Below are 25,687 nucleotides of genomic sequence, written 5' to 3'. Positions count from 1 at the left end.
GTGGGTGGTGTGAGCAATGCATGGCAGCTTTTTATCAAGGAGCTGGGCAAAAAGCATGTCATGCCACATATGAAGAGGCGCATTGAGGGTACACCCCAACTCCAAAAAGATGTTTGGGCGGCAGTGGCTCAGGTGGTTGAGCAAGGCGGCCAATGATTGGAGGATTGGCGGTTAAGTTCCCGCTCCCCCCCAGTAAACTGTCGTTGTGTCCTTGGGCAAGACACTTGACCCTCCCTGCCTCCAGTGAATGTGCATGAATGTCCCGGTGATGGTCAGTGGGACCGTAGACGCCAACTGGCAGCCACGCCTCTGTCAGTCTGCCCTAGGGCATCTGTGGCTCCAACAACAGTAGATTACCGTCACCATGTATGAATGAAGAGTGAATCAATAATTGACACACTGTAAGAACTTTGAGCATCTGGAAAAGTGCAGATAAATAAATCCGATACATTATTATTATTGATATTCAAACAATGGGAAGATGAGGGTTTAAAAAAACAAACAGAGCCACCATCCAGCCTGAAGAGAGCATCAAACAGGAGGGCCAAAGGAAGAGGAGGAGGTGTGCGATCTGCCAAGTTTCTAAAGACAGAAAAGTCAAAAGCTGGTGTTCTCACTGCACCAGACCTGTGTGCAGAGCACAGATATCACATTGTAAGTTGTGAGGCATGTAAAAATGAAGGTTGCAATTTGGGTAAACAGATGCGCCACACAAGTTTAAAGTTGTTAAAATACTGATACAGTTCAGATTGTTTAGATTAGATTAGATTAGATTAGATTAGATTTATTAATCCCACGAATGGGAAATTTCCTTGTCACAGTAGCATGGAGTTTGGCACAAGTATGTACCGACAATAATGATGAGTTAAAATCAAATACACAATTTGAAAGAATTGACATGTTATGTTATCAGAGGGATGTGTTACAAAATGAAAATGCTATTATTATGGTATTAAGTATTTGATTAAAATCACACTTGAATGACTGGGTCGTTTTTGATCCGTGTATGTAAATTTGTAGTAAAAACAATTCTTATCCATAAGGTATGAAAGGAAAAATGAAAATATTAATCTGGGTTAATGAAAAACAAGATATGTGAAAAATACTTGGAATATTTATCAGTAAAAATATATATTTTAAAAGATACAACAAAATGAAAACTCAGCCATCATAAACCTACATAGAAAATGAATGCGGGTCATTTTAGACCCATGTTGCGCATTAGAGGGGGTGTGGATGTGTTGCTCATCAAAGATAAATAACCGGCTAGACTTATGGACATGGCCCGCCCCCTCGTGCGTAACCGCACGTGGGAGGAGTGAACAGCTGGATCCACTGAAGTGTCTCGTGGCAGCTGGGAGACTGAACACGAGCTTCAAACGGACGCTTTACGGGACGCCGGCTGCAGCACCGGGTAGGAAGGAAAACTTAAAAAGTTTCAGAAATACTGATGAAGTTTTTCATTTAAACCGCTGAGAGCACGTTTGGAATCGTTGACGTTGTCCCTACGTACTTTGTTAGCAAAGTATTGTTCTTTGTTTTCAGGCAAAAAAAAGTACCTTTGACTTCAAAGCAGTTGGTTGGGTCATTGTTTTCTTTTCATATTGCCATGACTTTAATTTATCCAACTAAGTTCAATATCTTTTAAATAAGTAATAAAATAAATTTTAGGAGCAGTTTTACAGCAAAAACATGGATATTTAAATGTTTTCTCGACAATTTGTGATGTAATAAGTTACTCAGTTACATTTGGTAACTTGTAATTTCTTTGGTTTTTGCATACTCATGTTTAAATAAATAGCTGTAAAAGTGTTACTATTTCCAAAAAGGATTTATTTGATTTTGCACTTTAATTTAGATTGTTTTTTGCTTTTCTGGTTTTTTGTTTGAGGGGATTTGGACTGAACCATCATTTGTGACATCAAATTATAACTATAACAATTAACCATTAATAGTTTTATTATTATTGTTTTAGTTGAGTCTTTGATTGAATTTATGGTTTATTTCTGTCAGTTATGAATCAATTCTTTATGAAAATAAAATAAATGTAAAAAGGTTTTCAGTTAAAAATGAAACATGTTTCCAACATTTTAGTAAAAATGTTTTTCAAGTAATGAGTTTGATGGCATCTTTTTCCTCCTAGTTGTGTAAAATGTCTACATGATACTTTTACTTGAGTACATCGTTTGGCTGCTGTGCAGAATACTGCATAGGTTCATTAGGATAGCGCTTCTGATGAGATCACAGATCTTGATTTAACACTTCCTTTTGATTCTTTCAGCATAAAGGACACTTTTGTCCTGCCACTGTTCCAACAGCCATTCTCTATCTTCAGGGAAATGATTCTGTCACCAGCAAATAAATGTTATTAATACTTGAGTGGATTTCGTCTGGCTGGCTAAAGAGGAAAAAGAGGAAAAGACAGTTAAAGGTGCTGGAAGATGTCTCTGTGGATGATCCTGCCTGTCAGCCTCCCGGTTCTGAGCATCACTGGGATATGGGTGGTGTAAGTATTATAATTCCACTTGCACCGAAAGGTAAAAAGAGCATAAATTGATCTCTAATCTTCGCATGATCACTGATCCTAGATAAATCTAGAGTTTTGTTGTTGGCCAAGCCTAAAAAGACCGATTCAGTATATTTTTGCCAGGCTTTTAAAAGCATTAAAAGGGATATTTTTCATACAAAGACATTCCCAAAATAGGATTAGATTTTTGCTGACAGTTCTTTTCTGTGGTCGCACTCCAAGTAGGAAGTTCACCCCCCCCCCCCCCCCCAGTAAAACAAAAACAGATTGCTTAATCCTGAGTTTGTAATTGTTAAGATGTGTTGCTTCATTGATGAGTTTTGAAATATGAAGCCGTCTAATCCAGAACCAGAGCTGACACTTTGCGTGGCTTTTTGTTTTTGAAGGTGTGCAAGTTTGTCCATCTCAGAAGTAAGAGGCAGAAGTATGCATAGTGAAGAAACCCAAAGTAGAAAATAACGTTCTTTCTAGGTTTGTGCAATAGTTTATTGATTTGAACTGGTGTGAAACAAGGGAGTACTACTGTATTTAAAAACCTATCAAAAAGGCGGTAGGCTTTTTTTTTTTCCAGCTTTGTGGAATGTTGATGGATGCTAAGTTATTACGTAACTCCTCCTTTCAGCATTTGAGGTAACTTCTACAAAGGGGTAATGGAGAATTTGGGTGGATTTTTACTCAGCATCTGGTTGCCACGCTCAGGTATGGAAGTTTTTCCCAAACGGGGATTTTTGTGCTGATTACGTGTGCTGACCTTTCATCAGTTATGTTTAAACCTTTAACATTTTTAGCGATTCCCTCATCCTGTAGGAACTTCTAAACTCTTGTAGCACCGTGTATTTTACTTTTAGCAGAAAAACGATGAATTTAATTGTGATTCTGCAACCAGAAGAAGCAGTTTTGTCAACATAAAATCGTCCGAGCATTCATCACACCCTTTCCTGTAGTTGTTTTTGCACAGTTTGGGGATTTTATGGTCTCTGTTTAAAGAAAAAATTACACCTTTTTCTTGTTTGGTATGCATTTATAGCATGCAGCTGCTGCAGAGCTTTGATAAAGGCTCTTTTATATAAACAAACCCGTTATTAGCTACCTAAATGCACAAAATGAGAGCTACAGTTAGGCTATTTTAGTTTTGGATGTTGACCAAAAGCACAACAGTTTAGTAAGTTTAGCTGGCTTTAGCCCCTTTTCTGTATTTTCAGTGTAATAATGTTAAGTACTTGCTTTTTTGTGACTGTATAGTTTTCTTTACTTCATGACAATGGCTCAGAGGTTTACTCTGACAGTCTTCTACCTGACAGACACATTTCTCCAGTAAATTTACTGACTGGATTATGTAAGAGCGATGCCCCAAGTAGCTCACGGGGATTCACAGAAAAGCAGCTGAACAAGTGCAGACAGTCCAGGAAGGGAGTGTCAACACATACCGGTACATAAACAGGAGGAAAAATCTTGGATTACATTTCATTGTAACTGATTTTAATGAGATTTTATGAATATTAAATCGGGTATGTTTGCATTATGTGGCTTGTCTATAAATGCAGAAGGCCAGTAAAAATTGGAGTCTAAATTTGCAAGTTACTGCAGGAAATGACACCAGAGTGCCTCTCTGTGCAACAGCAAACACATTTTTCTGTGTTTTGAATTGAAATTGCCCACATGAAAAAAATCCTCATGGATTTAAGGAAGCTCAGTTGGAAGCGTGGATTTATGATTTACTATGATCGTCATTTTTCCAGGATTGGTTAGTGAGAAGGATGCCATCCACCACGAAAACATTTCAAATTGGTGCTTAACCTCACACTGAACTAAGTCTGGTTCACAAATTAGGACAAATGGTCGCTTCAGATCCTCCTCCCAGCTTCTGCTCACAGTTTGAAGAATTGTGCAGATCTGACATTTGTGTTTCCTTCCATAGTTTTATTTATGTTGAGATGTTTAATCTAGAAATAATACTAAAAGGATTTAAAAAAAGTGTTTGTTGTAGTTTGGTGGATCTAAACACTTCTTCAATTTCCAATTAGTGGTGTTTTATTGTATTCTTAATACTGTGTAGTCCAACTTCCGTATGCAAACCTCTTCCAATATATGTAGTCAACGCATATTTCATGGTGTTCTGTGGACAGAACTGACACAGTTAAGTACAAGATGCTGCTCTTGGAGAAATAAACCTCATTAAGTTTCATATCACTTTAAGCTTTTGTACTTTCGGACATTGAACTTTCAGTAAAAGAGCTGGATCAATGACCTCACAAAACAAACATTGTGATAGATTTCTGGTGCTAGTCAAGCCAGTTTAGGGTGACCGAGTCTCATCTAATGTCATTTTGACCCCAAAATCCTTTGCTGACAGTTGAGAAATCCAGGAAACAAGAAAAAAGTAAGGTCACCTGGTCCCAAACTATGATGTTAACTGGATTTACATGCTTTAGGGATGGTTATGAAATTACATTTAGCAGAGGATCAAAATATAAAATACTAACCCAAATTACATCGACCTTAACGTAAATTTTGATTTTTTTTAAATTTCCTAGCAGATTACCAAAAGCTTACATATTTCCTGTTCAGGCTGTACTCCCCCAGTCTTGTTATGTCTCTACTCTTCCCGGATCCATCTGTTTTGTTATTTTGTGTTGTTTTTTGTGACAAATTCAAGGTAACTGCAAAAAAACAAGATTATGGACTTTTATGGTCATGAGAGTAGGAGAAAGGACGGCCTCAGTATCCAGAGACCTTAATAAAATGTATGTGATTTGTTTTTTAAATACATATGTTATATGGGAATCAAGGTGGGCAAACACAATTTAAGTAAAATTATACATCCAACAACTATTAAAGTGTGAAAGACTTTTTTCAAAGCAGCAGGTGTTTTGTTTTTACTTTTAAAAATGCCATGATGTGGTAATAAAACAAAAAAATCTATTGCCTTTTGTTGAAATACTATTATTTTGCTTCTTTTTCCAGGTATGCAATGGCCCTGTACAACCAGCATGTCTGCCCTGTGGATAACTGGTAAGTTGTTTTTTTCAGTAAAGTTCAGCCCTTGAAAGTTTTCTGTTTGCTTCACATTTATGACCCTGCACAATAAATCGCAAATCTATCATTATCGCGATAAAGTCATATCGAAAAAGTCAGTAAAAATTGTGATAAATGGTCATCATAACTGTGCTAAAACAATCTTATGGCAGCTTGAAGTATTTAATGAATCAAATGATTCCCTTTGTGCATTTGACCAATTGGATGGACTCCTTTATATCATTGACCAATCAGATGGAGCCCTTTTATGTTAAATGTTCGCCTCCTATGTAGACGAGGGTCATTTGAGGTGTAATTTAAGGTATGTTGACTCTTATTTAAATTAAACTGTTGCAGTGAAATGAAAAGGATGTTTTTGATTGTTTTGCTATTTGTTCATGTATCGCAAGTTATATCGCCATCGCAATATTGATCGCTAATATCGTAAATCGCAAGTTTTCCTCATATTGTGCAGCCCTAACACACACTTATTTTTTAAACAAGATCAGTGGAATTAGACAAAGTTTCAAAGAAATTGAATTGTTTTGTGTTTGTTTAGAAAACAAAAAGTGAATAGATTCACTAAAATTATTATCTGTTCCTACATTTTCTTATTTTCTAATTTGGAGAAAAGATGGCGTTACTTAGAAATAATACTTATTCTCAAGATTATAAACTTATTTTGTAAATGTTTAAACTCCACACCCAAAAAGTAAATCGGAATGTTGAGTAAAATATTCACTTAGTGTGACTTTATTTGGTCACAGATGTTGACCAGTTATCTCTTGATGTATTTTTAAAGCGTTCCCACTTAATTTAGACTTTGACATTTCAATCAATCAAAAATCCTGTGTAGTTTTCCAGGACATAGTTTCTGTAGAGCAGCATTATAAATTTGCGGTACTGTTGGTGCAGAGTAACCCCACCCCCTTCCCATCATCCATAAGACATACATGGATTTATTTGTGTGCAAGTGGATGCATCAGAATGGAGCTTTTGGTTTCCCACAGTGACCTCTACATCACGGCTACATGCTTTTTCTAATTGCATTTTTTCATCTGCTCCTGCTTCACAATGATTTAATACAACGAAATACTCATAAATGCCGTTTATATCATAATTTTCTCTTATGTCCTCCATCATAAGAAAAATGCCACAAAAACACTTAAGAGCAAAATTTTCATGGGATCGGGTCTTCAAAAAAGAAGTCATTTTTGCTTTTGCACGAGCACCTGTGTAAACTTTGTTTGTTCTGTCCTTGTTGCTGCAGGTTGTACAACCAGTCATGTGAAGAGAAGCTGTATTTGCAGAGTGGGCCCTCCTTTTGCTGCACACTAGACAATATACCTCTCATCAGGTAAGTGGGATTTCTACACAGAACAAGCACAGCCCCCCCCCCCCCCCCCCCCCCCCATAATTAAAAACAGGAACAGCGTTCCATTGTTTCGTCTTACACTGTTGATAAAAAGTGAGTTAGCATGAAAAATGGTCCCCCTGTGTGTGCGTGCGTTCTGAAAATAACTTGTGGTTAAAATATCCTGTCTGCCCCTGTGTCAATTCAGAGACAACACTTAAGCATGTAAACACACAGAGAGGCGTCTGTTTACCTTTACCGGGAGTTTAAGACAGTTCGGCTCCTTTGTTTGACCTCCAGAGATTCCAACTTTAAAATAAATTCAGAGCCAACGGAAACAGTGATTTACCTATAAGAGGAAAAAAATCTCCACATCAGAGCAGTGAATGTACATCTTTAACCATGAAAAGTGTAGGTGACTGCAGTCTGCTGGAAAGGCGTACACTCTGCAGAAGGAACAGGAATTTGGGCGCAGGCAGCAAGTGCGGACTGTCTCCTGGCTTCCTATCCGACAGACATTTCCCATTCCTAGAGGGGAGGCAGTATACAATAGGTGAAAAGTCAAAGACTTGGAAACTCATCGTGAAAGACGCATGCTGGTTTTGTTTGCCGCATTGTGCTTTGGATGATGCCCAGCTTTCCCTGATGCATTATGTATTATTTCTTCCAGTAAATGTGGGACCTTTCCCCCCGAGAGCTGCTTCTTCAGCCTTATCTGCAGCATGGGCTCCTTCATGGGTATGGATACAAACAAAACACACATCGCTTCAGAGGACAACACAGACAGACATCCGCTAACTCTGATAAAAATGGTGTTTTGGGTTTTTTTTAACATGCTCTTGTGGCATTTTTCTGATGATGGAGGACATATATTATGAAAGTCAGGCTAAAATTTGCATTTCTGAGTATTTCTATATTCAAATTGTGAACCAGGATCAGATGAAAAAGGACCGTTTGAAAAACCTTGTAGTTGTCAAAAAGAAGCCACAATCATCAGGCCACAAGCTCCCTGCTCTGCTCCATTCTGATAAATCCACATGTAGACGACTAGATCCATGACCGCCTCATCCAAGCTGGCATTTGGCTCAAAACCATACAACTTCCAATAGTGTTTGCCATTTTTGTTGCACTGCTAGTGTTCGTTTGTGGGTTTAAGGGGCTGTAAGCTAGCGGGAGAGAGAGTAATCTGATAACTCAGAGTCAGATTTCGAATGAACTACTGCCACTCTGCAGAAACTATGTTCTAGAAAAAGATAGTTTTATTTTTTTGGCAAAAAATGGCATAACCATGATTAAAAATATCTCAAAAGATGATTGCTGTGGGTCTTTAAAACAAAAAACCCTTAAAGTTGATTTTTTTAAAGAGTTATGCCATGCTATGCCGACACATTGACCAGGAATTTGTTGAAACCTTTAAGGTGACTTATTTTAAGCGTAGGAGGTCACAGAGAAACTTTACTTTGAGCCTAGTTATAAGGAAAAGTGGAAAATGTTGCAGCCCACATCTGCAGTGAGTGTGTGTTTTAGTAGGCACAGGGAAAAAAAGCACGTGTGTTTTTGCCCAACATTGGTGGTTTGGACTTCCAAGATGGAGTTAATGTTTCCCAGCTGTGGTTAAGACTCCTCTGTATTTTGTGTGTATACTGTAGCAGCAAAGAGCCTTCCTCCCTCTTTTTTTTTTAACCCTTTTTGTCCCCGTGCCTCTGGCAATTTTTTGTTTAACTAACTCTAAACTACTGACAGCTGTTTTTTCCTGTGTCGGTGGTTATGTTGTTTTACTGTGTGGAAAATTAGGAAAGCGTGTGTGTGTCTCTTGTGTTTTCCATGCAAGACTTAATGATATTGTGAGAATGTGAGAATGATAATGACTCCTGCATCCTAGTGTGAAGTCTACTCAGGCGGCAGCAGGCGGCCCGTGTCCAGTTCAGTGAGGCCATTATGAGCCCCATGTACATTTTGTTTTCATCCTTGCAGGAGGCAGCGGTCTTTGCTGCTCGGTCACTTGCTTGAGGTTCACATATATGATTCTTCATTTGTCATTTGAAGGAAGTGGAAGGAAGTTTAGATCAAACAATACAAAATGCATTTTGCAACTACCGGTACATCGAAGTTGCTTTGCATTAGTTTTTAGTCAAACTGCACCACCGCTGTTCGAGTTATCTTGATTGCATAACTGTGACCTCCATCTTTTAAGTCTGAACATAAAGCCACGTTAAAGCTGGCTTTTGATCAAATCTTGATGTTTCCACAAAAGTAAGTTAAGTTGGTGTGGTATGTAGCTCTACATCAGGCTATTTATTGTAAGTAATCTGTGCTTAGCTTTCTAGCCTATTGATTCACATCTTTCCTAAAAACTGTGCCAGCGACTGTTAGCTCAAGGCAGCAATCACAAGGACTTAGTGAACCGTGTATTGCCTCACAATTATTCCTCTCCATTTCATTCCAGCTCCCACCTTTCCGCTCATGTCCTACACCCAGGGTTTTAAAGAACTACTCCAATGAAAATTGTGCTTTGGGTGTTTTTAACATGTTCTTTTCTAATAAAGGAGGACATATGAAAAGAAAATTAAGATTAAAACTATCTTTCTGGGTATATATATTTTTAAAATTCAAATCGTTGTGAATCATGAGCAGATGAAAAAAATACAGCTGGAAAAAGCCTATAGCAGTGACATCGTCAGACCACAAGCTCCTTGCTCCACTCCATTCTGATGCATCCATTTGCAGTCAAATAGACCCATGCGTGTCTTTTTTTCGTCGTCTGAGCTGGAACCTGACTCAGAACTGTACAGCTGGATAGCTCTAATATTGCTCGCCATTTTTGTTGCACCACTAATGTTAGTTTGGGGTTGTAAGGGGCTGTAAGCCAGCAGGAGAGAGTGCAAACAAAGGGATGATGGGAAATGAGGGCAGGCTCACTCTACGCCAACAGTCCCGTCAATGTCTGTGAACTCCTGCCGCACATATGTTTTTTTTTTTTTTGACTAAAAAAGTCGTAATAAAAATTATAAGACCACTGGGACCACTTTGAAAATAGCTCTAAAATGATTAGAGTGGGACTTTAAAGCCAGTGCATTCTCTGACTGTGTTCCTCCCGTGGGAGGAAATCAAACAGTGTTAGATTTGAAACGTATCCCCTTGTAGGGACGTTGGGCTTTAGTTTGGAGGTGCGCTGTGGCCCGTTTGACTTTTGTTGCACGCATTACATTCTGTCCATGTTGTTGCAACAAAACTTTATGCGTCAGTGTTTACAGCGCTGCACTTCCTGCCCTGGAGTTCCCGAGTCAGAACAAGGAGACCCAGGCTGTGTAAAGGAACAGAGGTTAGAGGTCGAAGCATGCCGTGTTCATGCAAAATTATTTCTATTGTCAAAGTGTCAGGAAGCAACATTATTCTGGCTTTTTTACAAGCTAAGTGGAGGTCAGCTAGGCTGCTCAGTTATCAGCTTTGTGTTGAAGGAACTCATAATTTCAGAAATATTGTTCCTTTGCTTTGTAGATTAAAAAGAAAGGCCTGTACGATTTTATCACAATCATCTTTGAGGTAGGAGATTACATTGTAATTTGTCAGGGTGAAAAGGGATTCCTGGTAAAGTAAGAACTTTTGCCTGCCGGCTGCAGTGATGCCGACCTGCAGTATGTCATTGAATAAGTTACAGTTCACTCTTCTGCCTCCTCTGTGATACAGCATGTTCTCATTTTCAAAGGAGCGGAACAGAACAGTGAAGGGATTGTTGCTGAGTTCTGATGTTTGCTTTTCCATGATTGGAGCTGCAGTTCCAAAACTCCTCCAAGAGAGTCCTTCAAAAGTTTCTTTCAGGAAAGAAAAATATACTATTTAAGCCATTGCATAATTATTATATAACCTTTTTACTTTAAGCTGTGTAGAAGCAGACCTGGTCCCAACATGAAGTGTGACAGAGCATGACCGCCTGCAGCTGGAAATACTCATCAAAATGAACGAAAGAATTGTCTGAACTTTTGAAATACAGGCTCCTGCTGTCAAACACAAGATTCATTACATAGATTAACAGTGTGTTACAAATCTTAGCTAAAGTAAGCTAACTTTTTGACAGTTCTGTGACTTTTCAGTTGTTTCCATTGATCGGGTGTTGCTATCAGACTTCTGCAAGTCGACTAACTCAGCTTGATGTGGAGTTCTGTGAATACAAAACCATCATAGAGTAAATAATCAATATGTGTCATTGATGGTGTAGTTTGAAGTCAGACAAGCTATAAACGTATTGACTGTGACTGTTTTTCTGCTGTCTAAGCAGAGAAGATAACAGAGTTGATGTTAAAGCTTCTAAGGTTCTGACACTGAGCAGATTTAGGTCAAGACATGAGGGGCTCTTTTGCCTTCCAATTCTCCCCTTTTTTTTTACTAATTTGTGTCCCGCTTTCTTTCCCCAGTCAGCTTCCATCAAGCCCCAGTTGTGATTGTCTAACAAAGACAGACCAAGCGGGGGCCAGCCCTTTAGTGCTCCAACAAAAGATGCAGTCAGAGCCTATTAGCACATCTGCTGTCTTCTGTCTCATGTACTGTACTGTCTTCCCCTTTACTCTTTAATTCTGCCGCGCACATATGGACTGAGCCTCAGTTTGGGCCACTTTCCCACTGATTTTTTCCCCCCTCTATCTCTACTTGTGGGGCAAATTTTTCGACTTACTTTAGTTCTCAATGCAGCTTCCAAGAAGTTCATGTTTCTCGGAAAACGGCAATGTTTGTTTAAACTGAAACCACCCACTTGATCCAGTTCTCTTCTAAAAATCATCAAAACTATAGTTTGTTCCTTTTCTCCTTTCTTTCTTCTTCAAATGCTGCAGTTCATTTAACAGGGCAATAACCGGACTCACTTTCATCTCTTTTTCCCGCCGCAGTTATGGTGATTGTGCTGCTCCGCTATGCCCAAGTCATTGAGAAGCACCAGAACTGTGTCCTCAATATGGCAAGTCTTTCCACGGGCTGGATCTGTGCGGCTGGACTCATCATGGTTGGAAACTTCCAGGTAGGAAACAAAATGATGACAAACACAAAAAAAAAAAAATATACATAGATATATATCTATTTGAAGAAAGTTTGTCACATCTTATTAAGTCAGATTTTTTTAATGTTTTGATCACTTTAAACAACCAATAGTGTTCATTTAAAAAACTTTTGAATGTATTTTATTTTGAAAAAAAAATCATTTTTGTTGTTTTAGTCACACTTATGTATGCATTACATACAATCCTAACTTAGCTAATGGAGTCAATAAAATACCAATATTCCTTTTTGTCCTTCAACTTTGAAAAAAATCTTAGTTTGCCAACCGGAACAAGGAACCAATGAGATGGGGAGAAATGAGTCAAGTGACCCCAAAAAATAATGTTTCAATTTTTAGTGGAAACATTTTTGTTCTAAAAGGAAACATGCCTGGAAAAAATATTCAAGTGTTCTGAATCTGTTTATGGTCAATTTTGGTAGAAGCTCAGAGCTCCTAAAATTGGCCAAAATCACACGTAGAATTTAAATTATGAGCCTATTTCTATATTTTATTTCTTGCCAGGTAAGCGATAAGAGAGGTTGTGCTGTTCTATTGAGACATAAGGGATCTAAAAATATTTTAGGGTAACCCAACAACAACGACAAAGACGTTCCATCTTCTAAACATAGGATAGATGGAGCAAAGAGGTTTTCTCTGCCTTCTTGTTAATGCAGAGCTGGGAGGAATTTTACAGTGAGAGCCAGGGGAAAGTGAATCATCAAGTCTGACCATGCATGGACTGAGTCTGGGCAGAGAGGGTGTGTGTTACAGAGGCCCCACATAGAACCAATCAGAAGCTTAATGCCAGACCCTCATTCCCAGGCTGCTTTCTACAGTCAGAGATGCACCGGGGGAATACAAGTATCAGTGGAATTGAATGGGAATACACTGCTTTGAAGATGTGTGTACTCTAGCTTAGGCAAACGGCCAAGTCTTTGAAACAAAAACTGACAACTAAAACCTTAACCCAGCAGTTTTAAGGCAGTGAAAAGGTCTCAAAGTCTCGATAAATTATAACTTGCTGAGGAGAGTCAGAAACAGCTTAATTTCTTACTGGTGTTACATAAGGTTTTGGCAGAACATCAGTGTCAGGGCCACCAGGGTTTTCCTGTCAGAAGGAAACACGTTGATAGACAATAAAAAAGCACTTTTCTACCCCACAGAAGCCCATGCTGCTGGCTCAAATGACCAAATACATTGTCATTTATGAAGGTCAGAACAGAGTACTTCAGAATTTCATCTCCTTTAGTTCTGCTTGCACAATGTGCAATCAATCGCTTGGGTTTGTTCCCTCATGACTATGCTTACATACAATCGTTACTAAACACTTTTTATGCTTAAACACTGCAATATGCAAAAATATGAAGAACGTTTTCAAGGCGAAACACAGCTGATTGTTACTAAATGGTGTAATAAAGCCTGAGCTTGCTTTGAACACCTTCATTATACATTTGTAGAGACTCACTGCTGGTCAGTGTCAGCCCGCAGAAAGCTGTTTATCAAGCTGATCTTGTTTGGTCATCAAGTCCTGTCTTACACACTGACGAAGGCTGGACAGGATCATGTCTGGGAGCTTTAACACTCAGCAGAGCTAAAGGGTTCCTCATAAAACAAAATGTTGTATACATTCTGCAATGTTTAGATTAAACGCTTACAGAGGGGAAAAACATATTAGCCAGTCCCTGATTCTGCGGGTGAGAAGTTTGTAACGTTCATCATAAATATACTTCTATCATGAGAGACAGAATGTACAAAAAGAACTTTTTTTAATGTGCAAAAAATACATATTTAGGTCTTAAAGTAAGCAAACATTCTGTCCCCAGACCTGCTACTTCTTCAGTAAGAAGCTATTTTATCCCCTACTTGTTACTTTTATTAACGGTAATGAAGAAGTGGCTTCCTAAAAACCTGGTAAAGATTTCCAGGAAACCTTTGACCTCTGCCATTTTTGACCAGGGACCCATTACAACGTGTTGAGGTGAACTTTTGATATCGACCAAATACTTATTTTTGACAAATATGTGTTCTTAAAAATCTTTATTTACAGTCTGTCTCACACTACCAACGATGAACAATATAAATCTGTTAAAGTGGGACAACTTCCAGAGTCCATGACAGAAAAATAATGTTTGTCCCTCTGCGAGTTGTTTAGAAAAACGTTGTTTGTCATTTCTATGTAAATGTTTCTTCAAAGTGAGGCCCTTTCTCATCGTCATTGACGTCAGCATTATTTTACCATTTGTGCTCTGACTAGATCAGTCACCACATTTTCTACCAGTTCCTTGTTGGTGTCACTTCTCCTTGCGCAAACTGGTAAAACATTTGACAGAACTCAGAAAAAAACAAAAAAAAAAATTAAGTCTATCCATCTGATACAGTTATTTTCCTTAAGCAAAGTATTCTGCTTTGTTTTGCAACTGTAATTTTAAAGACATTTTGCAGCCCATTATGTTTATTACATGTACTTGATGAAAATCCTTATTCAAAAACCAAATCGTATTAGATAAATACGATTAAGAAGATGTTTTTAGTGCTTAAAGTGTCTTTAATGTAGATCTATGGAGAACTCTTTCTATCCTGCTGCATATCTGGGATTTGCCCACCGCACAAGAATGTTCAGTATGTACTAGTGGGGATTAAAAGCCAAACTTCTTAACTTCTCTGCAATCACTCTAATGGTCCCAGACAAATATGGTATGCTGAGCAAAGACTTAACAAACATCCTTTAAAAGTTAGGCACTAACTGGGTGGTAGTTCTTGTTTTTTTTTAATCTGACTAAATTATTTGGTTCTCAGTTGTTCCATCATTTAATCTCATATTAGATCAGACCACATATGTGTGTAAATGTGGAGCCTCCAGGAGGAGTCGTGGTCACATGCTGCAAAGAAGCTCTTTTGTGTTTTGTTCTTTGTCGCTCTGCCTTTCCAACAAAGTATTAACCCAAAGCTGACTAACCCGACTCGTTATTCCTAACAGTTGAGTTCCTCCTTACCCATGATGATACAGCCTCTCAACTCTGTCACCCGGCAGGTGGATAATGCCAAAGTTCTCCACTATGTCGGAGCGGGCATCGCCTTTCCCACCAGCATGCTGTTTGTGAGCCTGCAGTCGGCGCTGACGTACAGACTGGCCAAAACACAGGGAGAGTACTACATGGCCCACCTCCGACTCTTCATGACCTTTTTGGCCTTCATAGCTTTGGTGCTGAGTATCCTTTCAGAGAAATGTAATATTTAGAAATAAGGTTTTCTTTAGCTGGATAAAAAGGGGAGTAAATGAGAGAACATACGCTGCATTACCAAAAGTATTCACTCACCTGCCTTCACTCACTTATGAATGGAAGTGCCATCCCATACCTAACCCCTAGAGCAGGGTTCACCAACCTTTTTGAGACCGAGGGCTATTTCATGGGCACCAAGTTGTATGAAGGGCGCCACTAAAAACCTCCTAGCCCCCCCCCAAAAAAAAAAACAAAAAAAAAAACAACACAATTTGAGGACTTCCTTTTGTGCCCTATTTTTATTTGCTCATTTTACACACAAAAACATGCATGAATTTTCTAGACTCGTATTACAGGGGGGGGTCAAACTCAGTTGCAGAGGGAGCCTAAATTCAAAACAGACTTTAGGTTGCAGCCGAACAAGATAAATATTTATTGAACACACTAAAGCTAAACTTTTAAACCTTTGTAACTTTAACTTAATTTTAACTTTTTAAACATAAATGTAAATAAAAACAGACAGGAATATTAATCCTCACATTAATGGATTACTCAACCACCTCAACCTATTCTCAAAATCTTTACATTACATGAATCATAAGAATGTCCAGAAATTGTGTAATTTATTTGATCTATTTAAACTTTTGTAATAGACCCTTACTTTTAGTGATTATTTTTTAAGTTATATTTGTTTACATATTTGGGTTTTCTTTGTCTACCTTTATCTCAGAATTGATATTGTTGTCATTGACAGACATGCCGTGGTTGTTTGTTGAATATTTGCTTCAATAAAAAAAAAAAAAAAAGATTTTTTTTGGGTGCATTCCCTGCGGGCGCCACAAGGGGTGCTCGAGGGCGCACTGGCGCCCGCGGGCACAGGGTTGGTGACCCCTGCCCTAGAGTATGATGTCAGTCCACCTTTTGGAGCGATTACAGCTTCAACTCTTCTGGGAAGGCTGTCCACAAGGTTGAAGAGTGCGTTCATAGGAACTCTTCCAAAAATTTGGATGAGTGAGTGAATATCTTTGGTAATAAAGTGTAGTTTTAACTGACTTTAAAGATACAAACTGTCATTATTTCTTATTGGATTCTAAGAATAAAGACAAAAATTGGTAATCTTACCCCAAGGGAATCCATGGTGACATCAGTGTACAGTGTTCTATCGTTTATCGCCGGAGATACGTTCCATAAATGACCTGCGATTTGTGAAATCCACCCAGTGGGATCACAGACGTTTTAAGGCTGTAAAACTCTTCACTACACACTTTGTACACTTTTCTCAGACAGACATGAACATTCCCAAACTTTTCTCTCATTTCAACTATCAAAGTTGAAATCTCCATAGAAAAATAAGTCCAGTGTTATAAAGTTGCGATGAAAACATCTATGAAACAGCAAGACCACAAAAGCTGAATTCCAATATAGCGAAGGAACACTTTAACAGAAAAATATCTACATTTTTGGTCTGTGGTATTTTCTACATCATTTTATTTTGAAGGGAAAATGGAAAAGGGACGACCTTCCTTGACCGCATTCTCAGGTGGTGTGTTCTTCTGTCAGGAGAGCTTCGTCCTGCAGCACGCCTCTGCCATCTTCGAGTGGGTGTTCTGTGTTATCACCATGCTGTTTTACGGGACGTTTGCCTTTGAGTTTGCCAGCATGTCTGAGGATGCCATGATGGTGCTAGCCAGGGGAGGCTCCCTGGGATCTGCTGTTAGGGAACACAAGATGGACTCACTGGGAGTTTTAGGAGGACCTGCCTCACATCCACACCCAACGGAGAACCTGACCATGCTGTAGCCACACAGCACCCGCAGACGCCGCCCGCTCACTTCGTTTGTTACTACTTACAAGAGCCGGCTGAGCTGCATGGTTGTAGTTATTCATTTCTGTTCATCGGGAAGTCTGGAAACAAAAGCAAGCCAGTCCAGCAGGTGGGTCTATGCTGTACTCACATCAGGATTTAAGCCTAAAAAAAATGAACTTTGCATTTTTGCACATTGCGCATTTGTGACACCAAATTATTCAACTCAATCCTGTCAAACACCAGCAGAGGATGAAGGGTCAATAAGATGGAAAAAGGACAAACTGTTTGTAGCCACAATGTTTCCACTGAAGAGATGAGGCTGCTGGACAGCCCAGAGGTCAGACGCTCTGTTGAGAAAGAAAGGCAGGGATGTTGTAGGCAAACTTTCAAACAAAAAAATGAAAAGATTTGATCTATTTTGCTGACGGAAGAGAGTCATCATCATCATCATCATTTTTGCTCAGTTAAGCTGTATTTGTAAAAACTGTTCTGAGTGTTGGAGCTCTAGTTTATGCATTATTCTATGAGTCGCCTTCAAGCCAAAGATAAAAGGATGGCAAAGCTAAAGTCCCTGAATATGTTTTTGGAAATTAGTCATAATGTGCCTTAATGATGTTCAGTTAGATGGGTTACACCTTCTAAAAAAGTGTCCAATTTTTTTGTATTTTGTGTTGTATTTTTTTCAAAGTGCATCCAGACTCAGCAGCCAAACTGGTGCCTTTATATGCTGAAATATTTCAAATACGTCTTTTTGTGTGTGAGGAGCACTGCCGTTAACCTTCAAATATTGGATTTGACTTCCCGTTTGAAGAATGATAGCAAAAAGGAGTGACCAGAGGCCAAATACATTCTGGCTAATTCATGCCAGACGTCTGAGTTTATTGAGTTTAGTGATAAGACGTTGCACGTGTTGCACAGGTCTCCATGAAGAAGCTGCGCATCTCATTATTTCCCATCAAACAGGAAGTGAATGTGAATTTTTTAAAGGCAATTTTTGAAAGTTTCCGTTACCGGAGTAGGATTTTTCCCCCCACAAATCTGGCTGGTATAGCAGTATGTTCTTGGGTAACATTTACATGTGGTGAAGAAAAAGCAATAAACCTTTTTGTTGTAACTTCTGATGATTATAGATGTATGTGCAAGAAGAGTTTACCACTGGTTGCTGTAAGCTGGAGATCTCTGCAAGTTATTGTAAACAATTTGTGCCTTATTAAAACTCTAATTCTAATTCTAAATAACTAAATTTCTTGCATTTTGGCCACCAAAATTGAGCACACTATACGTTAGGCTAGAAAATTCCCGACAGCTACCAAATCTGTCGCAGAAGCTCCACTGTGTATACAGTTATGCATGTGGCTTTTTTCTCAGGCGCATGCTTTCAACAAAAACAAGAGTTTTTTGGAAAGAACTGAAAGGCAGAAACAAGTGCACTGGTCGCCTGCTGCCCTCTAGTGGTCAAATAGAATATTACACAACAAACAAAGGTGACTGCAGCTCAGGTCACAGGTGGGGTTAAGAATTACAAATGCTTTTGTTTGCAGTCATATATAAGAATCATTATATATGTTTATAGTTTATATCGCCACCTTCACAATCTCTACATATTTTAAATATCAAGCCAAACAATGGTGCTGTCGCTGCTGTTTTATTTGGATTTTAATATGGCAAAAGTTACTTTTTTTTTGTTTTCTGGCTTTTTTGCTTGACAGAAGTTACTTTCAAGCTATTCACATTCTGCGTGTTTTTCTTTTTATACAAATATTGGTTTTAAGGTAGTGCCTCCACTTTCTGTCTTTAATTTAATGTTTGATCTTTGCACTCAGGAAAGTGTTCTAAAACCAGCTTGTACTTTGTGGTCCACATCAGAGGGAAATGTGTCTGTAAATGCCATCTGCTGTGTTCATTGAAACAACTCATGTTGAACTGTTTTTTTCTGTTGCATCATAGGTGTTACCCATGATTCTTTTTGTCACCTGAACCCTATAAAAACCAAAACAAACTGAAACCTTGTGGTTTTAAAGCAACAGTATGCCGCTCATACAAATGTGGTTGAACATCGGTCAGCAAATCTTGAACACGGACAAACTAACCTGCACGTGGAGGTCTTGCGAAATAACAAATTGGTAGCCCATTTGTAAATCAATAAGTGTCCCTGTGCCTTAAATATTCTAAAATAGCCAAAGAGGAAAATGTTTTGAATTCTATTTTGTTGTAAAGTCACATTTATATACTGTTCAATAAAAGATTTTGGAAAATATTTAATGTTATTTTATTATTTATTATTTAAACCATTGATACTCACCTTCATTAAATGCTGTAAGCAAATTCCTAAATGCTGAAAAAAAAGCAATTCCAAGCAGGCTTTTGAATATTGAATAAATAATTAAAAAGTGTCATTGATCAAATTCAATAGAATTTACTCCATAGATTATAAATGATTGTATTTTTTTTAATTTTTTGTGTCACAAATTTCCTAAGCTTAACAGGTTGTTTCAACCATAAATATTGATATTTTTTTAAATAAAAAACAAGAAGATAGCTTGAAAAAAGAACAAAATGTTAATCATGTTTTAGACACAAATTGAAATATTGGTCTAGAAAAATTTTTAAAAAGTGAAAACCAACACAAGATGATAAACTGACAGTTTTCTTAGCAATGAAGTTGATCCAAAGGGTCACACGCTGGGTTGTGTTTTTAATTGTTTAATTATTTACATGCTTCGGTTTCTTCTGCGACAAGTTTGGCAAAAACTGCTAACAATTACAAAAGCACTTAATGGCAGAGAAGAAAGCAGCTGTTTGTGTTAAAACGTCATCAGTCCTTATGGAAACGTCAAGAGAATGAAATCGTTTTTAATTACAGACAAATCAAAACTGAAAATGACGTTTTCTTAATGACGCTTAAGAAAAACCCTGATGAGGTGAACAACCAGACGACATCTGTTTTGGAATATAACAAATATTAGTAATAAATGAGACACAGATCAGACTAAAAACATGAATACTGAATGCTTTACCTTCACTGAAGTGAAGCAAAATTGACATTTAAGAAGTTTTCTGAATGTGATTTATGTTTTGCTCCAAATGCATTAAAAAACTCAAATTATCCACCGACGGAGATCTGCATAAATAAACGTTTAACCTCAGTTTAAGGCCAAAAGACCTCTTTGGAGATGTATGTTCACAGATTGCATGGAGGTTAGTGTAGCGAGAAATGCGTGCAGAGAAGTTTGAACATTAGATGATAAAAATGAAATAAATGCAGTTCTATTTTACATGTTTACATGTGGCTGATTGTTACTTTTTACAGCAAAGAAAACCTGTAATGTTGACTGTTAATGGAAGAGCTACTTTACAACATCCAGTCCCACCAAGACTCGTTTTCTTTTGCGCCAAAAAGATTTACTTGTCTTTTATTTCCATACATTTGGATAGCAGCTTCTCGCTTGTCACATAAAGCCTTTCTAATGAAATCCTTACTTTTGTTAACTAGCACCTTTAAAAATAAAGTGTTAAACATGTTCTTATGTGTTTGACCCATTTTTACTACTTGGATTTAATATTCGTTGGCCCTAAAAAATATGTGATTTTCCCAAAATTTAAAAACTAATAACAATGCGTTTGGCTTTAAAAAAAAAAGTGAAATATATCCGTAAGGTCTCCCTGAGGAATCTCCTGTTGCATTTTCGGTACCTACAACCACTCTGTGTTTTTGTTCTTTTCTACTTGTTAAATTGGTTGATAAGCAATAAGTTATGACCAGCAAAGAGGAGGACTTGGTGGGTGGATTCATTTATGCAGGTGAAGGGCTCAGAACACGAGCTTTTTAGGCACCTCCCAAGAAAACTCTGACCGTCCAAAGTGGCCATAAGCGGCCGTCTGCTGGTAGATCGGCCTCTTCAGCTGCAGATCCCTGCAGAAAAAGAAAAAAAAACAAATGAAGAAAATTAGGAACAATCTGGAAGTAAATGACTGTCCTGTTGATAAAATTACATTTCGGAAATTAGAAATTGAAATTTCAGAATTTATAAACAGAAAACTAAAGAATCCTTTTTATTCTAAACGAAGTAAAGACTTGGAAAAGCTACAGACAGCTCTGTTTGATGCCACCATGTGATAAAATCCAGAAACGGCAGGACACGGACAGCTCAAACATTGTTAAATCTGCAGTTTATGGCTTTTCTAGTTAACCAGTTTTATTTGTAAATGATCATATTTGTCCAGAACAACTAAAACAAGTAGTCTAAATTAAGCTCAGTCATATAAAAAAGAAGTTGTCAGTTATCTAATGTAACACTTGGAAAGCCAAAAAGAACAAAACTCCAATATTTAAACTTTTATGTCCTCTTGTCCTGATTATATTTGAATAAATATGTATATGTAGAAAATGTGCGTAAAGAAAACAGAACAAGGGAAAAAAGTTGGACAACAAATTGAAGAAAAAAAACGCCATTGACCTGACAATGACTCCTGGTCGTAGATCAAAGTTCTTGTTGACAATCTTAAGCAGTTCGGACTCTGTTTTCTTGGAAGATCCATATGTGAACAAGGAAATGGACAGAGGCTGAGCCACTCCAATAGCATAAGACACCTATAGAATGTGGAAACACATACAGACATTTAGCATCACTTCCACTTTCTGCTTGTCTGAGTGGATTATTGCACACATGTATGAAGCTCACCTGGACCAGAACTCTTCTGCACAGTTTGGCTTTGACCAGAGACTTGGCCACCCAGCGAGCAGCGTACGCTGCAGACCGGTCCACCTTCGAGAAGTCTTTACCAGAGAAAGCTCCTCCACCATGAGCGCCCCAGCCTCCGTATGTGTCCACGATGATCTTCCTGCCCGTTACACCAGCGTCACCCTAATGCCCACGAGAGGAGGTGGTTATTTCTTTTTTAAACACTATTTTAGCAAGTTAAGATTAAGGTTATGGGAGATATGAACCTGGGGACCTCCGATGACAAACCGACCGCTTGGCTGGAGGTGGCAGATGGTTTTGTCATCCAGGTATTTTGCAGGAACCACAGCTTTGATCACCTGACAGACACAAGAAGAATAGAATCATTAGAATCAGAAGGGTGGGAACATTTACTTTCTAATACGCAAATCATTGCAAAGTGGCACCTTTTCTTTCAGGGCTTTCTGCTGTTCCTCCAGGGTGACCCCGTCATCGTGCTGCACGGAGATCACAATCGTGTGAACTCTCTTAGGAATCACAGCTCCATCCTTCTGCTCATAATGTACCGTCACCTAAAGTACAAAAACAGAATAAGGTCTATCGATCCTCAAAGTAAGACTGGGAGGATTTTTTAAAATCAATTCTCAATAGAATCAGTGCTTGTAGTGACATTTTATGAAAGTTGTAAAATTAGAAATAAAAAATCATTTGCATTTTGTCACTGGTTTGTGTAAAAAAAGACAACATATTGTAAAATAGAGTGAAGCATCTTTTAGGGAACGGATTTTTGAAAGAAACATTTGAAGCGCTCTTGCTAAATACAGAATTAAACAATGCAGATTTTTTACAAGCAGAAACAAACCTCAAATAGAAAGTCCAGCATTGATAAATTAAATGATTAACATTAAACAGGCTATACAAGGACATTTTGTGGGTTTTTGTTTAAAAGTTGGACGTTTCAGCTGACTGCCTTTGAAACGTCAAACAGCTTTGTTTTCACTGCTTATTCACTGTTTATATGTGTTTCTGTGAGAGGTCTGCATCACCTGTGTTTTAGAGTCAGGGCGGAGCCAGGGCACCGTGCCATTGCGCCTCAGCTCAGCCATCTTTGCGTTAAGCTTGTGAGCTAAGACGATGGTCAGGGGCATGCACTCCTCTGTTTCATCTGTGGCATAGCCAAACATCAGACCCTGAAGAAAAAGGAACAATGCAACGCTTCTTTAAACAACAAAAGGAAGTGCAGCTTTTGTTAAAAATATTATTTATAGGTTAAAACATGTATCTGTGTTTAACATTAATAGAAAAAACTAGTAGATTCAATTATTTTTGCTACTAAACACATTTAGACAAATAGCTTTATCTTCCTGCAACAGACTAGCAAGTTGTTCAGGGTGTACCTTGTCTTCGCCCAACAGTAGGTGGGATAGGCTCCAGCAACCCCAAGACCCGAAAAAGGATTAAGCAGGTTTGATTGATGGATTTTTATTTATAAAATAAATAAATAAAAAGTAAAAATATAAATATATGTAAACAACCACTATCAAATATGACAACGTTTATGTTGTTAAAAGCAGTTTTGAATCTGTAGGCTTTTGAGTCTCTTTCTACCTATTGGTTTACAGTATCATATAAAATGATCTGTGTTGTAAAAAAAATCCAACCTATTCCTGTCAGGTAGGAAAAAAGTTTCAATTTGTCTCCAGAACATTTTGTTCTTTTACCAGGCAAAGCAAAGAATTCCCACCTGATCTCCTGCTCCAATGTCCTCCTCTTGTCTGTCAACATGGACACCCTGAGCAATGTCCGGACTCTGCTGCTCCAGAGCCACCAGCACGTTGCATGTCTTGTAGTCAAATCCTGGAGGGAAGACAGCAAAAGTCAGAGTTGAGGACACAAAACACAACTGCGTCTGCTTCTGCTTCACATTCCGCCCACCTTTATCAGAGTTGTCATATCCGATGTGTTTGATGGTGTCCCTCACAACCTTCTGATAGTCCACGTTGGCCCGGGATGTGATCTCACCGCAGAGCAACACCATGCCAGTCTTACACACAGTCTCTGTACAACAGAAACGTGCTGTCGTCAGCAAAAAGCTCACACGACCAAATCGAGCCTCATATTAAAGAGTTTCTCTCACCGCAGGCCACTTTGGCATCGGGGTCCTGCTTTAGGTGTGCATCCAGGACTGCATCACTGATCTGGTCGCAAATCTTATCTGAGGAGGAGAAATCACACAACAGAACCGGCTTGATTCTAACAGTGTTTGCAGACTTCTTAGCCAGTTTGAAAGTCAATGATTCTGATTTTACCATCAATAAATGGCAGCCTGCTTGTTTGTACATGTTATTTTCAGGAGTTTTGTGCTTTCTGATTGCAACAGCAGCAGCAGCAGCAGTACAATGCCACTCAGGCCACCCCATTCATTGGTCTTTGTCCTCACACTGAAGCAACCCGACTGACAGGTTACATCAGAAACAACCTGAACATTGAACATCTGGCTCAGCAGAAGAGCAAGACGTAGATATTTTTAAAGCAGTTTTTTTTTTCATTTGCTCAAACAGACTTTGGCTTCTTGCCTGCAGGAAAACGGTCAGAGTTGGTGGGAACAGGCCAGACCTCGAGGTGTGTTATCGTACCCAAGGGTTTTAGCTTCCACCAAGGTCAGCTAACGTGCCAAGTTTCAGCTATAGACCAATGATGAGTCAATTAATGTAATCGATTAATGTAGTGCAGGGCTGTGGAACTGCTTTACGAAGAACGACTGATAATCGATTCTGCACGGGAGACTTCACAAGATTACATATTTGTAAAAGGATTACAACACATTGACAGGGTGCAACAAGGTGCATCTGGATGCAGCAGAGTAAAGGACAGAGTACACTTTTATCATTGGGTTATAAGTTAAACAAGCTTTCCTGTACATGGCGCATACATGTCACTCTGTCTTTTCATTGTGCAACTTTTGCACAAACTTTCACAGAGAGCTAATATGTTTGACTATAAATATACTGGTCATTTAAAAAGTTTCGATATGCTGCTATCTTCACTTTTCGTGCGTGGACAGGTGTTTGCACTGGATTCTTACCTGGGTGTCCCTCTCCTACGGACTCTGAGGTGAACATGAAGGAGTTGTCATCCAGTATATCTGTCATTTTTTCAGCTGTTGCTTTGTTTTATGACTCCGCTTGCGAGCAGTCCAGAGAGACCTCCTGCTGTCTTTGTATTCCTGATCCTCCTGAGGGAATGAAGAAGACGACGCTGACAGGTGTGCAGCTGCGATATACGTCTGTCACAAAACTCCACGTCTGCATCCACATGGCTCAATTTATATGGAGAGAGGGGGACACGCACGCACACATGCACAGACTCACACACACACTCAAGTTTAACTGTGGGACAGTCCATTTTAGAGGGGAGTGAATCGTGAGTGGGCGTTTCAGCTCATGGAAACAGCTTGTTAACCCCTTGTGTGCTGCATGATTTATGAGATGTCACCTGATTTGCCGGCTTTGCTTTAAGGAAGGAGCTCCTCTGGTGTGAAAGCAGGAATGTTTTGATTACGGGGCATCCCTCCCCTCTCATCAAAGCGGTCGGTGGGACGGTGCTTGGCGTTGACGGTCGTGGCAGCCTCAGAGAGAAAAAGTTGTTGTTGAGATGATGTCATCTTTTCTGATCACGTCACATGAGAGAGATTTGTTTGTGTTGTGGTGAAAGAAGACATAATTTGAGAGAAACTGAAACAAAAATTGACAAATTAAAAAAAAAAACAGCATTGCAATAATGAACAGTGAGTTTTTTCATTGGTTTTAGGGCTAAAGAGTTCACAACAAAGCAAAACTAAGCAGATTTCTGTAGCAGACTTAATGTACAACCTTATGAAAGTTTAAATAATTATACAAAAGGAAACTACAACAGAGCATTTAACATTCAAATGCCTATTATTGTTAGTTTGAGATTTGATTATCATTTTTCTAAGCTCATGCACAACTTTTATATTTGTCCGATCCCATATATTTCAATACATTTAGTACTACTGAGTGACCAGGTGGAAAAAA

General features: G+C 38.6%; 2 protein-coding genes across 2 annotated transcripts; one reads left to right on the top strand and one right to left on the bottom strand.

Moving 5' to 3' along the window:
- The first annotated feature begins 1,289 nt into the window (after positions 1 to 1,289).
- Positions 1,290 to 19,207, top strand: zgc:154058 (Transmembrane protein 150A-like). The gene is made up of 8 exons (XM_004077371.4): positions 1,290 to 1,414; positions 2,282 to 2,506; positions 5,492 to 5,539; positions 6,813 to 6,899; positions 7,567 to 7,634; positions 11,777 to 11,904; positions 14,954 to 15,131; positions 16,684 to 19,207. The coding sequence occupies exons 2-8, from the start codon at positions 2,442 to 2,444 to the stop codon at positions 16,941 to 16,943; spliced, it is 834 nt and encodes a 277-aa protein (XP_004077419.1). The 5' UTR covers positions 1,290 to 1,414; positions 2,282 to 2,441; the 3' UTR covers positions 16,944 to 19,207.
- A 430-nt stretch (positions 19,208 to 19,637) lies between these two features.
- Positions 19,638 to 25,023, bottom strand: mat1a (methionine adenosyltransferase 1A). The gene is made up of 10 exons (XM_004077131.4): positions 24,718 to 25,023; positions 23,770 to 23,847; positions 23,568 to 23,690; positions 23,377 to 23,489; positions 22,679 to 22,822; positions 22,079 to 22,204; positions 21,899 to 21,991; positions 21,633 to 21,815; positions 21,408 to 21,541; positions 19,638 to 20,863 (listed from the first exon to the last, which is right to left on the bottom strand). The coding sequence occupies exons 1-10, from the start codon at positions 24,782 to 24,784 to the stop codon at positions 20,761 to 20,763; spliced, it is 1,164 nt and encodes a 387-aa protein (XP_004077179.1). The 5' UTR covers positions 24,785 to 25,023; the 3' UTR covers positions 19,638 to 20,760.
- Between the last annotated feature and the right edge of the window lie 664 nt (positions 25,024 to 25,687).

Source organism: Oryzias latipes, chromosome 15 (assembly GCF_053564925.1).
Source record: "Oryzias latipes strain Hd-rR chromosome 15, Olatipes_Hd-rR_3.1".
NCBI lineage: Eukaryota > Metazoa > Chordata > Actinopteri > Beloniformes > Adrianichthyidae > Oryzias > Oryzias latipes.
Note: the sequence above shows the minus strand (reverse complement) of the source record. Positions and strands in the feature narration are given on the sequence as shown.

Excerpts from the sequence above, each read along its gene's own strand:
- zgc:154058 (XM_004077371.4), top strand. The coding sequence starts at position 2,442 with ATGTCTCTGTGGATGATCCTGCCTGTCAGCCTCCCGGTTCTGAGCATC. Across the intron at positions 2,507-5,491 it reads ATCACTGGGATATGGGTGGT|GTATGCAATGGCCCTGTACA; the intron begins GTAAGTATTATA and ends TTCTTTTTCCAG. Across the intron at positions 6,900-7,566 it reads GACAATATACCTCTCATCAG|TAAATGTGGGACCTTTCCCC; the intron begins GTAAGTGGGATT and ends TATTTCTTCCAG.
- mat1a (XM_004077131.4), bottom strand. The coding sequence starts at position 24,784 with ATGACAGATATACTGGATGACAACTCCTTCATGTTCACCTCAGAGTCC. Across the intron at positions 23,691-23,769 it reads CGATGCCAAAGTGGCCTGCG|AGACTGTGTGTAAGACTGGC; the intron begins GTGAGAGAAACT and ends TCTGTTGTACAG. Across the intron at positions 22,205-22,678 it reads GCCCTGACTCTAAAACACAG|GTGACGGTACATTATGAGCA; the intron begins GTGATGCAGACC and ends TTTGTACTTTAG.